This window comes from Lepisma saccharinum, chromosome 4, assembly GCF_977018435.1.
Source record: "Lepisma saccharinum chromosome 4, izLepSacc3.1, whole genome shotgun sequence".
Lineage (NCBI taxonomy): Eukaryota > Metazoa > Arthropoda > Insecta > Zygentoma > Lepismatidae > Lepisma > Lepisma saccharinum.
In genome coordinates this window covers 149,666-167,621 of record NC_139232.1, presented here as the reverse complement: position 1 = coordinate 167,621, position 17,956 = coordinate 149,666, and the positions used below count along the sequence as shown (strand labels likewise).

The 17,956-nt window shown below is 39.7% G+C and overlaps 1 protein-coding gene across 3 annotated transcripts in view; it reads right to left on the bottom strand.

Annotated features, from left to right (window-relative positions):
- LOC145987071 (DNA damage-binding protein 2-like) overlaps window positions 1-17,956 on the bottom strand; it is a 231,085-nt gene that overhangs the window by 191,994 nt on the left and 21,135 nt on the right. For all 3 annotated transcript variants that reach the window (XM_083121528.1, XM_083121530.1, XM_083121529.1), the window contains 2 exons: window positions 12,437-12,628; window positions 1,836-1,987 (listed from right to left, as the gene is read on the bottom strand). In XM_083121528.1, coding sequence (XP_082977654.1) covers window positions 1,836-1,987; window positions 12,437-12,628 — 344 coding nt within the window. The remainder of the gene's footprint in view (window positions 1-1,835; window positions 1,988-12,436; window positions 12,629-17,956) is intronic.

The following is a 17,956-nucleotide window of genomic DNA, read 5'->3' as shown; positions in this document are numbered from 1 at the left end:
ACCGATATTTTCATGTGTACACAGTTCGTGTAGAACAAATTAAAGATTTTTGCAGTTTTGCTAGTGTGGAATATGCAAAACTTCTGGAACATGGAAATACCCGTTTCTTGACATTAGGACCAGCACTGAAAAGAATCTTAAATATTTTTGCAGGACTGAGTTCCTACTTTCTTTTGCAAGAAAAGCCTCCCCTTATTTAAAAAACAAAAATATTTTGTGACCCTACTTTTGAACTATATCTAATGTTTGTGATTGATCAATGTCAGATGTTTGAAGAGACAATACTTATGATAGAGAGGGATGACATATCAGCCACAGAGTCTTTATGCCACATTTCTTTATTAAAGAAGAAACTGATGGGAAGACAAGAAGAAAGATTTGTCACTACTCGGGTTAGAACCCATTTGCACTCTTTAGAAGATTCTGGTGATATTAGAAGTGAAGAATTCCTAGCCACTGTAGATATTTTTTACAAAACCTGCTTGGAATACCTTGAAAAATGGGAAACTAGTTATGGTGGAGCAGAGAATTTTCAGTGGGTTCTGCTGCAGAGTACACCTAGTTGGCGTGATATCCAAAATAGTATGTCAACAATTCCCGAAAAATTAGTAAATGTTCATATATTTGCTACTTTAGAAGACGAAACAAAACTGTTTGATCAGTGGCAGTGTGCGAGAGAAATCATAATACAACTCCAAAAGAACTGGGAATAATATGTTTGAATTTTGGATAAATAGGTACAGGTGGTTAGTAAGTTGGAAGCAAACCACATAAAGTATGACGTCCTGCTAAAAGCTGTGGAAATGGTGTTGTGCTTGCCTGGAACATCCACCCCTGTTGAGCATGTTTTTTCAATCGTGAACAATATGTGGTCTGATGAAAAATTGTCCTTGCATGTATCAACAATGAAGTCTCTCTTGCTGGTGCGAGTAAATTTCACCAAGAGTTGCGGGGAGTTTTACAAACGATTACTGAAGAACAAAGCTGTTCTGAAGAAGATGGGTTCTTCAGATAAATACTTTTGGCAGTCTTCCAACTTCAACTTCTGTGTGATATTTATATCAAAGGGTGATCCGAAGGGACCAGGGATGTCTATATGTAAGTAGCCTAACAATTATTATAAAAAAATAGGGATGGGCCGACATGAAATTTTGGCCGATACTGATAAAGTACCGATATAAAATTTACCGATACCGATAACCGATGTGCTACCGATCCGATATAAAATTAGAAATGGTCCTTGAAGAATCTGAAATGTTAATTGATTTACTTAATAAATGTGTGTTTCGAGGTGACCCCAGTGCAAAAGAAGTTGAATATTTAGACATTTACTTTTTTAGAAAGAAGGGCATGGAGATTATCCATAAAAATTACAACAAAATAGCAGAATTTTACACTAAATTATAAGATATTTATCGATATATCGGATCGGTAAAATAATCGGTAATTTTACCGATAAACCGATATGCCTATATCGGCCGATACCAATAGAGTACCGATTAATCGGTCCCATCCCTATAAAAAAATTATATTTCAAGGTATTCCAAGCAGGTTTTGTAAAAAATATCTACAGGGGCTAGGAATTCTTCACTTCTAATATCACCAGAATCTTCTAAAGATGTCACACTTGAATTCTTATATTGTAACATTACTGACAAGATTCATTGTACAACTGCTTCCTTCTTTGTTAAATTTATTCTGTTGTTGAAACTGTAAAATTGACCAAATCACAAATAAATACATGTTCTCCCAAAATGTTACACCAAAAACACCAATTACAAGAGGAATAATACTTAGATCTGTCAAGGAAGTAAGAGAAACAAGAATATCCTTACCTGAAATCATTAAAAATGTTCAAGAACACACTCATCTCCTTCTCCTTTTCTAGATCCCATACACACACTTTCGCATCCACTGAGGCTGTGTATATTTTTGTTGGTACTTTCTTATCAAACTGCAATGCCTGGATGGAACCACCAGCTCCAATCTGAGAAATTGCCAAATTATTGCAACATTTTATGATATTTTTTTAAATGCTTACAAATCTTATATGTACTCATTAAAACTATACATTTTATAGTGATACAAAGTTATACTCCATGTTTTGACACAATTTGATCTGTCATTTCAAGAATTATGTAAAGAAATGAACTGACAGTTACAACATGGAACTGGTTACAAATGATTACACAATGGATGATATTCAACTTGACATCATCATACAGCACATTTTGGGAAGAAACCGCATGAATTCAGGCAAACAGATTCACATGAGTACAAGAAAGTGTACGAGAAGCCTTCTTACAGCAAGAAATTTGTGATTATTTTATTTGTACACATTTCTCATATGATCATGATAATTATAACTTGAATCACTTCGGCAAAGATTATTTGCACAATGCTTAGCTGGCATGTTTTCAATGGTTCTGATCAGTTTGCCCAAAATATGGTGATGGAGCGTGAATTCTGGGGGAAGTTGTTCACACCGAATATCACCCATTAAATAGTAAGAGTTACATTTTCAAATTGCCCATAAACAATAAATGTTCAAAATGTTATTAATTTTAATATGTTACCTTTTCACATAATACTACTAGGTATCAGTAAGTAGCATGGTTGGCCTAACTCAGTTTTCTCCATGATAAAAAAAACATAGTCAAAAAGTGTTCAGAACTTATACATAATATACCAAATCATTAATACAGCACAAATTTCAGTGCATTTTATCAAGGCATTTTCCTCAAATAATGCTAGAAATGGATTTTTGACAGAAAAAAAAGTACATATTTCCAGAATATGGTTGAACAGAAATAATTATTGTGGTAGCACTTCTGTTATCAGTCACTTTCTTACATGGGGAACCACAGTGGCAATGAAATGTTATTCATGTTTGGTTTCCTTTTCTTTGCACAGTGACAATGCTCTCTCCCTCCATTCCATTCCCATTGTTCCGGGGTTTGAATCCTGGTCTATGCATGTCTGCTCTTTGTAAGCGTTCCTGTGTCAATTTCATTGTATGGTCCAAAAAATAATGTAATTGGTTGTTTAACCATACTTTAAAAATTCCCTTACTTTTGTTGTAGTAACCCCTATCCAAGGGTAGTTCACAACAGGCAATATTTTTTTTTTAAAACTTGGTCATTTTTATTTCATGACCTGAAGCATATTTTGCCTTTGCAGACAGTTGCAATAATTATGATAATTCAGCTAAGAAAAATTATAGAAAGTTGGGGTAAAAACATTGTTTTCAGTACATTTCAAGCTACATTTTATGATCAGTACCTTTTCTCACCATCTCTATTGCAAGTGGCTGAAATTTAGGGCCAAAACTGATATTGAATTTTGAAGAAATCAACGTTTAGGATTTGTCTTAGTAGGGAAGCAATGTAATATCAAAGCTATAACATATACATCCAAAAATTCAGATGAAAAGATTTGAGCTTTGTTACCGGTTTCCACTTTCAGTTAACTCTTTGAAAATGTTCGTTTTTTCCCTTATTTCAAAATTTCAGCCCTCTGGTGGGTGACCTAATAAAAATTTGACATTTACAGCATACCGTATGATACGGTGCAGGTATTAAGCGTATGGCTACAAGGCATGGTCTTCATGGCCAGAAGAAGAGAAATCATAAGCAGATAAAATCTGTGTATAATCTTGCTGTATAAAGATTCAATGTACTTGAATGTTTAAGACATAACGTCTAGTTTCTATTAAATATGTTAATTGTTCACCATCTGGTTTTTATCTTGTGCAACTTAGTATTAACCTACATTATTATGTCCTTCACTTGAACCTACCAATTTGGCTCTGCGGACAGTGGATAGAGGATTTGAAGGATTCAAATTCTATCTCCAGGACTTTATAGGCACGGGATTATGACAAGTAAGATTTCTTGTAGCAAATCAACAAGATGGTGTCTTACAGGTAACATTTATGTTTGCTAATTTTGTTCACGCTTAAGCAAAAGCAAGTTTCAGTTACACATCGTAACTTTTATACTTTCCAGTGATTTCTATCAGTTAATGTAACTCAGTAATGTAACTCAACATAACATTCAGCGAATTTGTTGAAGAAAATGAAGATATCGAAAATTATTTCATGTGTTTTGATCAACTCTGTCTCGCCCAGAATGTGGCAAAGAAAGGCAACAGTTTTATTAGCAGTCATTGGTCCTAGGGCTTTCAAAATACTTCGCAATATTACGGCTCCTGAAATGCTATATAATCTATCATATGCTGTCATTCACGACAAAATGGTTCAGCACTTCAGGCCCAAAACCAACAAGTTTACAGAGAGGTTCAAGTTTCGAAAAAGTATTCAGTCTCAAGGAGAATCAGTTACTCAATTCATAGTGAGAATCAAGCAGACAAATGTGCGTATGAGCAGTATTTAGATGAGACACTTGTTGAACAATTCCTTGTTGGTGTACAGTCAGACAGTACTCGAAAAAGATTATTATCTGAAAGTGATCTTTCCTTTGCTAAATGTCAAGAAATTGCTTTGCATTGTGAGTTATTAGAATGAGAAGCTAAATTATTCTCGAACAAGTACAATGCAGATTCTGTGACTTTTGCCACTAACTCAAGAAATTTGACGCGGATGAATCCAGATCACCACACAAGCCCTTTGACGAGTTCACGCTCGGGCGAAATGAAGCAGAACAGCCACAATCAACCTCAGAAATCAACAGATACCAGGCAAAATTCACACTTCCAGTGAGGCAACTGCACCCACAAGGTCTATGTCCGGCAAGAAATGCAACCTGTAGCTACTGCAAACGACAAGGCCATTGGAATATACGATGCAGAAAGAAGCACAAAGATAGAGCCGTGAATAGAACGTTCAGTTCAACCTCACGGAGCACAAAATCCGATGAGTTGTCTACATACAGCTTCAACCATCTCAACACTGATGCGCTCAGTCATCATTCCACACTGGTTACTTCTACTCCACACATTTTGGAGCAGCAATTCAGTTCGGATAGCTTCATAATAAATCTCCAAATCAATAAGTGTATTGTTAAATGTGAAGTAGTCTGCTGTTACTCTTTTCAACGAAAAGTATTTTGACCAGTTGTTTCCACACTATGTTAAATCTAATTCCAGCCTACGATTACGAGGTGTAAACGAAGGATATGTACGTGTTACAGCACAAACATCCATCAAACTATACTTAGAGAATAGGGATTATACTTTACCTGTCTTTCTCTGTCAGGAGAAACTTTTATATCCATTGATCGGTCGACATGGTTGGACATTATTCAACCATCTTGGAGGAGATTATTAGTTACAACTAGTGTTCTTTCAACTAACACCGTACAAGGTACTATTTACTAACGCTGGTTAGTACAACATAGGCGAGAAATTTCTTCTAGATACAAGAAAATCTTTGATGGTGATTTGACCAAGCCTGTTGCACCTTATTTGGTCGATATACTACTGAGATCCGACTCTGCACTGATATTTCGTAGACATTACGAAATTCCTTACGGTATTCGAGACCGTGTTCAGGACTCTATTCAAAATCTAGTGAAAGTAGGGTTATGGAAACCGGTCGTATATTCTGATTGGGCCTCACCACTTGTCGTTATTATCAAGAAAGATGGCTCACTTTGTCTCTGCACTGACTTCTCAGGAACGGTGAATAAAATGACTGAAAACGTCAAGTTTCAGATTGCTAGAGTCGAGGATATTTTCTCTAAGTTGGCCACGTGCAAATACTTTACAAATGGCTTATGGACAGTTCGAACTTTCTGAAGCTGCCAAACGCATCACTGTCGTCAACACACCTTGGGGATTATATAAACCTCACAGACTACCTTTTGGCATAAACATAAGTGGAGATTTGTTTCAAATGACCCTAGCGAAGATCCTAGGTGACATTCCCGGAGTTTCCTTCTACTTTGATGATGTCATCGTCGGAGGTGAAACATTGCAAGAATGCTTCATACGCACGTGTGATGTCCTGAGTAGTCTAGCCAAACACAATGTGAAAGTGAGTGCCAGCAAAAGTCAATTCCTAACCTCATCTATCGAGTACCTAGGATACAAGATTGATGCCACAGGTATACGGCCGTCAGACAAGAACTTGGAGGCCGTCCTCAATTCTCCACCACCTCAAGACAAATCACAGTTTCGTTCCTTCATCGGGATGATCAACTTTTATCGAAAGTTTGTACCAAACTTAGATTCGAAACTTCACTTCTTGCTTTCTTTACTCAAGAAAAACGTCTCTTGGAACTGGGACGATAACTGTCAACATGAGTTCGACAGCATCATGGCGGAACTTCGACAGGTAACTCCTATTGTGCCTTTCGACCAACAAAGCCAGTTGTACTTATCACCGATGGGTCTCCTTTCGGCTGTGGCACGCAATTATGTCATCGAGTCGATAACAGTCTACAGACCACCGCCTGCATATATATATTGTCCTACGTCTACATACTCTTACTTTATAAAGGGTGATCCATAAAGAACGCAGGATTTGAAGTTGCTATAAATGAAATTAATTTTTGGATAAAAGCACAAAAAACATACCATTCTCTTCAGGAGATATTAAGGTTTAAACATGGAAAACAATATCAGGCATATGATCCCCCCTACTAGCCCTACACGCAATCACTCGGTCCATGAAATTCACCATGAGCCGATCACACATTTCACCATCAAGTGTGTTGAGGACACGTCGAATTTCTTGCTTAAGTTCCAACAAACTTCGGGGTTTGTTCTGGTAAAACTGTGACTTGGTGTACCCCCACAAGAAAAAGTCACATGGTGTCAAGTCACAAGATCGAGGTGGGAAGGTTTGGTCTCCTCGCAACGAGATTATTCTGCCCGGGAACTTTCACGCAGCAGTTTGAATGTTTCTTCTGAAGTGTGGCAAGTTTCGCGGTCTTGTTGGAACCATACATTTTCCATGTTCATTTGATCCAAACGAGGCCAAAGAAAATCAGTTAGCATTACACGGTAACGAATTCCATTCACTGTCAGAGCATTTCCTAATTCGTCTTCAAAAAAGTAAGGACCAACGAAACCCCCACTCCAAATCCCACACCAAACCGTAACTTTCTGAGGATGCATTTCCTTTTCCTGAATCACTCTTGGGTTCTCAGATCCCCATATTCAGCAATTCTGCTTGTTTACGAACCCGTTTAAATGAAAATGAGCTTCATCGCTGAAAATGATGCTCTTTGCGAAACCCTCGTTCTCTCGTTCCCTTTCAAGGATCCAGTCAACAAAGTGCCGTCGTTTTCCATGATCCGCTGGTTTCAGTTCCTGCGTTAACTGCACTTCGTACGCGTGCAAGTGCAGATCTTTCGTCAAGATTCTTTGCATTGTTGTTGGCGCCATATGCAGTTCTTGAGCACGACGGTTATATGATTTTGCAGGAATCACAGCAACAGAATCACGCACAACAGCAACGTTTGATTCACTCTGGCGACTTCGAGGGTGTCCGGGGCTTTTGATGTCTTCTGTTGATCCAGTTTCTTCAAATTTCGATCAACCTACGAACAGTTGATTCGTTCAGTGCATGAAGATGACCAAGTATCGTACGGAGTTTCCGAACAGTCACCGCGAAACTTTCACCATTCTTGCAGTGCATTTTGACAATAACTCGCTGTTCCTTACTGTACCTTTCCATGGCGTTAGCAACACACACAAACAGTAGAACAACTGAAATGCTTCTCAACACAAAACCTCAATGATAACTGATAACAACAATCGCACCAACAATGCTGCCAACCAAACAAAAAAAAATATGGCGTCCTTTTCAAATCCGACGTTCTTTATGGATCACCCTTTATATGCATATACTCTCATATTAGTATCTATAACATATTGTAGTTCCATGTAATCCCTCTCTATATATGTAATTATATATTTATATATACAATAACAAATATGTAACCAATAACTGACGACATCTATTGCATTGTATAATGTCTAACGATGAATAAATGTATTATATTGTAATTAAAAACCACTTCACAGGCCTTGGCCCTCACGGGGCTGTTGTGCAATGGAGAGCAAATATTTCTATAAAGATCCTTTAACTATGTGTAAGCTAAATGTCAAACAATTGAGTTTGTTTTCTAAGGGAAAACCAATGCCACCACCTGGAGCTACATTCATTACTTAAGGAGGTTAATGAATCACTTAGGTTCTTCATAAGCCATTTTTTAAAATTTTATCGGATTGGCAGAATATTGGTTTTCATTATCATACTTTATTGGCAAACATTTTATATTGTCCCCCAACACACACAATGCTCACCTATTATATGGATTTTTAGGGCATACTATACAACATAAATAAGTTCAAAATAAAGGAAGAAAAGTACTGTATCAAAACATTTTTGTATAGAATATCTCCCAATCAAGATAGTGGTTAAAGAAACAGTGGGATTTATTTCCGAAAACGTGAAAAAACAAAAGACCAGTTATCAAAATCCTACATCTTAAAAGTAGCTTTACTACAGCTACAACTACATTAGCAAAAAGTAGCTCGCTACTAACTACTTTTACATAAAAAAATAAAGAAACATATTGATATTCAAAAGAAGCCCTTAGCAATGTACTTATTAGATAATAAACACGCTTCCAAAAGTTAAGCACGCGACGGTAAAATCAACAAAAATGGAAAAGTAAAGCTTTGATTAACACAAAATTACACATGAAGGTAGCAAATGTGTTTATACATTAAAGAAAACAAGAATTGTGTTCAAAGATGAAAAAAAATAATTTATTTTTCGCAAGTTATATGATGACGTCACATTTGGGTCATTAACATAATGATGTTTAAAGGCAAACAAACCAAACAAAACTTACAGTAATATGGTATGTGACCAAAACAAAACTTACATTAATATGGTACGAGGTGGTATCAAAAAGTTTCGAGACTACCTCTGTTTACAAAAAAAGTACTTTATTTATCTACGTTTACACACGATCACCTTCAAAATAGTAACCTTGTACAGCAATACAGTGCTCCCAGCGTTTCTGGCACTACTGGAATGCATCCTGGAAGTCTTCTTTTCGAAGCGTGTCAAGCATCTTCTGTGATTCGTGCTGGATCTCCGAAATGGTGTCAAAACGGCGACCTTTGAGCTGAATCTTCAGCTTTGGGAAAATGGTGAAGTCCGCAGGAGCCAAATCTGGCAAGTAGGGTGGGTGCAGAATTGTGATCATCTTGTTTCTGGTGAGAAACTCACGTGTGAGGAGAACATGGTGACAGGGTGCATTGTCGTCGTGGATCAGCCAGTTTTTCGCACGCCACAGATCTGGTCACTTTCGCCGAATGTACTCCTTCAGATTCCTTAAAACCTGGCAGTAGAACTCGCTATTGGCGGTCTGGCCCCTGGGGACGAATTCGTGATGCACAATGCCGCGAATGTCGAAAAAGACGATGAGCATGCACTTGGTCGACCTGCGGACCTGCCTCTCCTTTTTCAGTCGTGGAGATGATGGGCTCTTCCACTGTGAAGACTGTTGCTTTGTCTTAGGGTCATACCCGCACACGCACGTTTCGTCACCAGTAATGATCCTCGACATGAAGGACGGGTCATCCACGGCACGCTGACGGAGTTCTTGGCAGACTTGGATGTGGTGTTCCTTCTGCTCCTGGGTATGCAGCCTGGGATGAACTTGGCAGCAACACGGCACATGTTCAAATCACACGTGAGGATTGCCTGCACTGTTCCGTATGACACACCGACAATGGCAGCAATGTTGTGGATTGTTCTCCAACGATCCTCATGCACAAGTGGCTGAATGGTTTCGACATTTTCGGGTATTGTGCTTGTTGAAGGTCATCCTGATCTCTCGTCGTCTTCCAGTGATGTTCTTCCACTCTTGAAGTGCGCATGCCACTCAAAACACCTCGCACGACTCATTGCAACAGCACCGTACACTTGGCGAATCATGTCAAGCGTCTCTGTGGATTTGCCCAGTTTAAAACAGAATTTCATGTTCGCTTGTTGTTCTAACTTGCTGTCCATGATGAAATCGCATACGTGGTAGAGGGAGATTTTTTCCATAACAACTTTGGCTGTTATGCATTTGAAGCTTCGGAACGATTCACAACTCTCGAAGCAGCCAATCAACTAAGCAAGCTGCTGACGTCATCTCAACCCAGAGCCTATCGCTAAGCGAATTGCTCAAGCTTTACATGCTTACTAGGCTCGCTAGACAGACTCACTCAGTCAGCTGGAGATGTTCCGAAAGTAATTTCGACTCTAACACACGTAGTCAGAAGAGTACCAGCTGCACAGCTCACGATGTACACAGGACGATGTCTCTTGGCACACTGACTTATGAAGGTTTGTGCTCCCTGTGCCTGTGCGTGCAGCCTTGCGCTGCCATCTGTTGGCATGTTACAGAACTAATTTCGAAACTTTTTGATACCACCTCGTATGTGACCACCCCAGACCTTCACACAAACTTTAGAACGATTTTCCATGCTTTCAATTCAATGAGGTGAGCAACCATCACAGATGGGAGCAATGGTAATTCCTCCATTAGGGCAGTTTCCAACTGAGACTGACTGGAGGAGGTAAATATGCAGAGACAGCATGCCCGAAGGCATCTGAAAGGTTTTCAATGGGATTAAGGTTGGGGGAATATGCTGGCCACTCCATACGAGAAATGCCCCCACTTTCCAGGTACTCGTCAACGATGTTGGCTCGATCGGGGTGGGCATTATCGTCCATAAGAAGGAAATCAGGACCAACTTCTTCAGCAAAGAGGCTCACAATGGGGTCCAGGACTGCATCCCAATACCGCGCAGCCGTCACACAACTGCCTTTCAAGATGTGCTGCTCGGTGCGATATCCCATTGAAATTCCAGCTCACACCATGACGCTGCCACCTCTGAATGCGTGATGATCTTGGGCCTGATTCTGTGTGCCTCGTTCTCTCCAGACCCTTACACGCTTATCATCTGATTCCAGGGCAAATGTGGACTAGTCCGTGAACAGGACGTTGAACCAATCTGAGACAGTCGAATTGACATGTTGACTGACGACACAACTTCAATCTTGCCCCTCTGGCTTGGATGGTTAGTGCAACACAAACACGTGGTACTTGAGTGTACAATCCCTTCATGTGGAGCCTTCGGCACACAGTACTGGCAGATCTTAGCCCAGTTCGGCGAGCCAGACAACTGCAAGATGCATCTGAGAGGAAACATGTGACTACCAACTTCCAGCTTAAGATCATCTTAGCTGAATTGCTGGACTACAAAAAAAAGTCACAAGTGGTCTGTGGATGAAACTAGTCAATGCAACAACTAGCATACAAGCTGCAAAGGGGAAAATTACGGAGAATAAATATATTTAGGAAATAATGAAAAAAGTAGCTACTATTCTCAGAGAGGGGGTGATACGATTAATTCTATTTAAGTAATTAAAATCGATTTTGAGTTCATTTTCATATTCAGCTTCATAATATTCAGAGTTCAATCAAAATAATTGTTCTGAATAGTAAAAAATGTTACCATGTTAGGTCTCATTAGGGATATATACTTAGCATTCATTAAAGTAGATTGCATTTTTAAATCTTGTCGAAGTCATGCATGCTCTTCGTTCTTTGAAGCAGACGAGGTATTCAGTGAACGTGGTCTTCATATAAAACAATGAACTTTTCTCACTTCAAACCAATATTTCAACATTTTCAAAGTATCATTTATTTATCTTAAGTACAAAGAATGTTGTCAGACATCGCCAAGTATAACTATAGCCATCTCTGCAATAACATTATCCCAAATCGCATGTATCTCCACGGACGCTGCCATCTTGCAAGATCTTGTGCAGACGAAACGAGTTAACCTTTCCTTGACTTCCTCCGGCTGCAAGATGGCTGTAAGCCATCTGAATGGCCGCCATCTGAATGGCCGGACACTTTCACTGGTAAAACGTGACGTCAACTTTTGGCGCCAAACGCCAACGTGCAAGATCTTCAAGCCGACTTGAAGTTGTCTGGCCCGCCGAACGGGGCTATTGTCTTACCAAGTTTCTGCTGCAACCATGGATGTAACAGTTGTGGAGGTCGCTCGTCGATTCCACCTGGCTACTACAGCAATATATCGATCATCAGAGGGGGCGGTAACCCTTGGACTACCTGGCACAGGTCTCCGGACAACTGTTTGACTTGTTTGGAATTGATTCCATAATCGAGAAATTATCGAATGACCAACGCCAAAGAAAATAGCGACATCTTTGATTGACTGTCCTGCTTCAATGCGTCCGACAGCATTATAGCGCTCACTATCTTCTTTCAGCCATAGAAACACAAATATTATCAAAAATAATCCTACAAATGTTATAAACACTTCGTATCAGCTTTTAAATGCACCTCAAACCCTTCAGAATGCTGGCATCTTCAATATTACCATATTCAACAACCCTTTTATTTTTTCTAAAATAAAAGTAAATCCTTACCCCTTCTAAGAACTTCAATTCTGTCTGCTTGTTTGCATTACATATTACGACATCACCACTTTTTGATCCAGCTGCAAAAATGTTTGGTTTTGTAGGATGCCACCGGATGAATGTCACCCTCCGATCAAAAGGGGAAATGGTCTTCCAGACCCTAAAATCAGATACGTCCCTGATTATGACTGCCTGGCGTGCCTTTAGAAAAAAGTAAATATGTACAATTGAATAAATAAATATTGATGTTAAATAATAATTTAGTACACTGATTAATTACATATGATACAGACAGTGCTTTCTTTTTTCTGAGAAGAAAGGTTCCAGTACTCTTCAAGTTTGGTTGTTAATGTGTTCATCATAACTTCTCAAAATATTGTGGTATGTTCATAAATGACAGTGCATCACACACAAACACATGTTCATTTTTCTGTTAAAATAAAATATTTTATTCTCACCTGTTAAAAGTGCTGGTACGGCATATCGTCAGAATAAAAGCACTGGTACAGATATTTAACTGTCTTATAATTGTACCAGGGCTTGCAACTTTGAACCATTGCATAAGCTCCTTCCAATTCCCACTCTCATAAATGAAAATTTAAAATTGTACACAATAATTACGAGTTTAGTATAGGCAAGAAGATTTATTCCCAAACAGTCCCCACACTTGGTAGTCTGTGGCCTGCATGCTGTTATACGTTTAGTGCAAACATGGCTACGGACTGTCTGTCGACAGGGCAAGCAAATAATGTACAACCTTAGTGACAATGAAGTCGACCAGTCACAAATATAGGAGTGCGTTGTGAAAGAAGGAGAACACATGCATATTCTGAACATATTTTATTCAGCAGGCTACATGGAACAAAGGAAAACATAACAACGCAGCAATGTATGGTGTCCACACAAAGTAAAACATTTTCGTCCATCTACACGTGACATTGAAGTTCGACCACTGTTAGAGGGGATCCTGTTTACCATGGTGTGACGCCGCCCCGTCGGCGAATAACTGTGGCAATGCATCGGGGCATGCTGGGGACGAGTCGTTCAAGGTATTCCACATCGATGCGGTGCCATTCCTCCTGCAGGCAGGTGATAAGAGCAGCCACTGTCGTGGGTCCCCTCTGTTGCACACGTCACTTAAGAACACGCCACACATTCTCAATGGGCGAGAGGTCGGGACTCGATGGTGTCCATGGCAGAGTTCGCACGTGATGGCGAGTCAACCATTCTCTTGTCAGCCGCGCTGTATGAGGCCTGGCATTGTCGTGTTGAAAGGTAAGACGCCGCTTGTGGAACAAGTGCCTTCGCACTGTGGGAAGATGCCGCTCCAGTATGCGTGTATAGGCGTGTGCATTCACAATGCCCTCGCAGACGTGTAGTGGGCCAACCCCAGATGCCGACATGCATCCCCATACCATCACTGACGCAGGTTTCTGTACCCGACGTGCATAACATTTTGCTTCATTCTGTTCCTCCTTACGACAAATAACTGTTTTCCGTATTTTCCCGTACACAACATTGAAAATGGATTCGTCCGTCCACAAAACCCTGTTCCACTGCCGAAATGTCCATCCCCGGTACATTCGTGCCCACCGTAGTCGATTGCCTTTGTTCAACATGGAAAGGAAGGGTTTACGTTTCGCCTTGTACACTCGGTAACCGCATCGCTGTAGGTAACGGCGAATGGTTCTGGTTGACACTTCAATGTCAAAGCGTTCTCGAGTCCACAGTCGTAATTCGGCCACAGAAACATGATTGTTGGTCTGGATATAGCGCCTAAATATCCGTAGGTCACGCACGCTCAGCAGGCGTTTTCGACCGGGGGCCTTACCTGGCTCTGTAGTATCCGTATTTTGGTGGTGTTTGATGATACAGTGGACGGTTGACTTGGGTAAGTTCAGTTGGCGCCCTATTTCCCGTTCACTGAGTCCATCCCGTTGCAACTCCACCACTCTTCTCCTCACGGTGTTGTCAATAGGTTTGCCCCTGGCCATGGTGATGATGCACTGCCGTTCCTCGGTGCACAGCACGCGCTTATATACGGCGGACTCCCTTATCGTGTCCGTGACATCATGCTTCCGTCGAATGCACCACTATCTGGAATTTTCGGTATGGGTCTGGCGCCTGGTCGAAGTTCAATGTCACGCGTATAGTTCTCCGTTTTCGTTCTTTACGTGACCTTGGGTGCAACATGCTGGGATCACGATTCTTGCCTGCTCACACGCCTCCTCTTACACACATGTGTCACTTCTGCGGGTCACACATTCCACCGCCTATGCATCTGTGCATTTAATCACGTATTCCTTTCTGGTCGAACTTCATTGTCACCAAGGTTGTAGCTGCTTCCTAAGTGTCGGCTACCTTTCCCTCCCTTCTCAGGGTGGCTACTCTAAGAAAAAATTCAAGTACAATTCCAGGTTTTCAAGGCGAACTTTTAAAAAATTCAAGGCACAAAATTTAAGGGTACATGCAATAGTTTCCTCTATTTCAACCTTACTCATCAACCCCCCCCCCCCCCCCCAAACACACACACATATATATTAACAATCTAAAGGGTTTTTGTGGTTCCAATGGGCCAAAAAGATTAATTTAATTCAACTGAAAGATAAACTTTGCGGTTCATTAAGTAACCAGAGTTCCAATCCTGAGGTCGGTGATTTCATGTGAGAATATTGTAATATTTAGAAAATGTCCCTGCAGAAGTTCTGTGGCTCACCCAGCCTCTCATCAACGTGTACCTGGGGGTTAAGGTGGATGGAGCATAGAGCTGATCACATGACATGCAGTATGGCAGAGATCGAGAATGTATGAAGCTCTATCCTCGACCCCTGTATTCCTGAATGGCATGGTGCAATGTACAGTCACCAGCAATAAAAATGGGACACCTAGATCCTGAAATACTCGTCTGCCTGCAAGGCAGTGTGTGTATTGCCTCACTCTATGGGGCTGGTAGAAGTTGCCATTGAAAATTATCTATTAAAATCAGTTTATCTCCGTAGAGTTGGGCAACACACACGTCTTGCAGGGAAGGGAGAATTTCAGGATTTTTATATCCCATTTATATTGCTGGTGACTGTACAGGGAAAAACTTTACCTCACAATATTCCCAGTGTTACAAAAAAGAATAGGGGCAAAAACACTAAAACACACAATATATGGCATTGTATTTCTAAAGTGTTTTGTCGTTCAATAAACACAATTAAGAATCATCATAGTAGGACCTGGCCGGATAGATCACTAGCACATTATTTCTAAGTTTTCTAGTTCGAGTCGTGATAGAATTTTTTCTCTCAAAATTTCTTTACAGTTGAAGATTGTGTTGCATAAAACAATATTTTTTGTAGGAGGATGCTTGGATAAGAACAGTACAAGATTTTTGATAAAGCACATCAAGCAGGTCTCGTATATTACTTTCCTGAACTGTCACAGATTGTAGCAAACGAGAAAAAAATATTTACAGTTCTGGAAAGTAATACTAGACTTGCTGCTTCTATCCTAAAGAAATATAAATGATGCAAAATAATGATCTATCTCCGATATTGTACTTGTACATAAACATCACAGTTTTAGAAATGATACATTGTTCATGAAAATAAGCTAGAATAAGGAAAGACTGCAGGAGAAGCTAAAATAGGAATCTATACTAATTCCATTAGTGTACTGTACTTTCCTCTGGGATCTTTTCTCGCATTAGCAATTATCCTAGCCTACCAACTTTATATATTTGTCCTATCACGAGTTCAGATAAGAATTCTGTTTTATAATATTTTCCAATGTATCTTTCTTTTACTTCCTCGACAAACACAAAATCTAAAATGTGAAAAACATGCTGCTGGAAATTATGAATATGAATAAATTAAATGATATATGGATTAATAAAAGTTGCAATTTTTCAAGTCTAAGGAGCAAAATTCCTGAAGCCAATAATTCATGCATAATTCCCAGAATTCAAGGAATTCCCGGTGAGAAGCCACCTTGCTTCTGCTGCGAATGTGATACTAAATATAGTGATATTACAACATCGGAAATCTTATTTAATATCTTTCAAATAATACTACAATCAGCTCTCTACATCTATCAGGACAAGAGCAGTGATGCACAGACGTTTCAGGCAATTTTGTTTTACATTCAAACCCCCACAGAAAGCTACAATTTCTCACAATGTCATACATTCACAAGTGGAGCTACTTCAAATTCTGATATGGCATGCTTTGGGTTTCGTTGATCTGGCAACTTATTCCAGCACGTACCTCGTGAATGGAAAATAGACATTATCTTACCTGTACATAAGAAGGGTGAGTAATAGAATGTTCAAATTATTGTGCTATTTTGCTAACATTATTTATAATAGGCTTCTTTCACATATAGAAAATTGCATAGGAACATGCAGATGTGGATTTCGATCAGGGAAGTTGACAACTAATGAAATATTCACTCTGAGGCATTGCTGGGAAAGAAGATAGAATCTGGAGTATGTACCCGTCAACTGTTCATAAATTTTAAATCTGCTTATAAAAGCACACACACAGAAAAATTACATTTGGCCATGAGAGATTTCAGTTGCAGAGAAGCTAATAAGTTATGAAGGCCACCATGACTGATACCTTGAGTATGGTGAGTAATTGGATGATCTCTCTCAGAACAGAGCATTAAAGTAACAGTTAATGAGAAAAACAAAATACATGGCACATAAAACAAACTTGTCATCATATACATTGTAGGTTGTATTGTCAATAAACCATAAAATGTATATCAGGGTCATGATGGTAACATACAACAGTATACAAAGGAAATTTTACGATAAGCAAGGTTTTAATGGGTGGATGGTCTTGATGAAGATGCAAGGAGACCTCGGTGTGGGGATAGGAGAAGGGGAGCCTGGAATAGAGACTCATGGAATCGGCTAAGGTGCATCAATGGACCGTAGTGCATTGATGATGATTCAGAAAATTCAAATAACAGGAAGTAATATAATTTTATCACACATTAGGAATCATTTTGCAAGACAGTATTGCAAAAAAATATGTGAGCATATCATCAACGAACAAAAACAATGAAGCCATTGTTAAGTTACCAATTGGCATGCCTATCAAAAAAAAAATAACACAAAATTTTAACTGAGAACCTTCAGGAGATAGGCAGACTTTTTTCTATTCTCATTATGTAGCACCAGGAGACGCAGTGGTCTAGTCGGTAGGTCATCTGACTGCCACGTGGGACACTTGGGCTGGGTGATCTAAGGTCGGAATTTTTGCAGCCTTGTACACATAAAATGGCTCTGGGACTCACCCAGCCTAAAATCAATGGGTACCTAGGGCAACCCTGGGGGAGGGATAAAGGTGGTTGGAGTATGGTACTGATCACATCATCTCCAAAATGACAGAGATCGAGAATGTGTGGGGCCCTACCCCGACATCCCCTAAATGTGCCTTCATGGCACCATGTTACAAGCACGGAGAACTTTATCTTAGCTTACATTGTGTGGCACCATGCTGTATAATAAACTGATTTTTAAGGAGACGAAAAGGG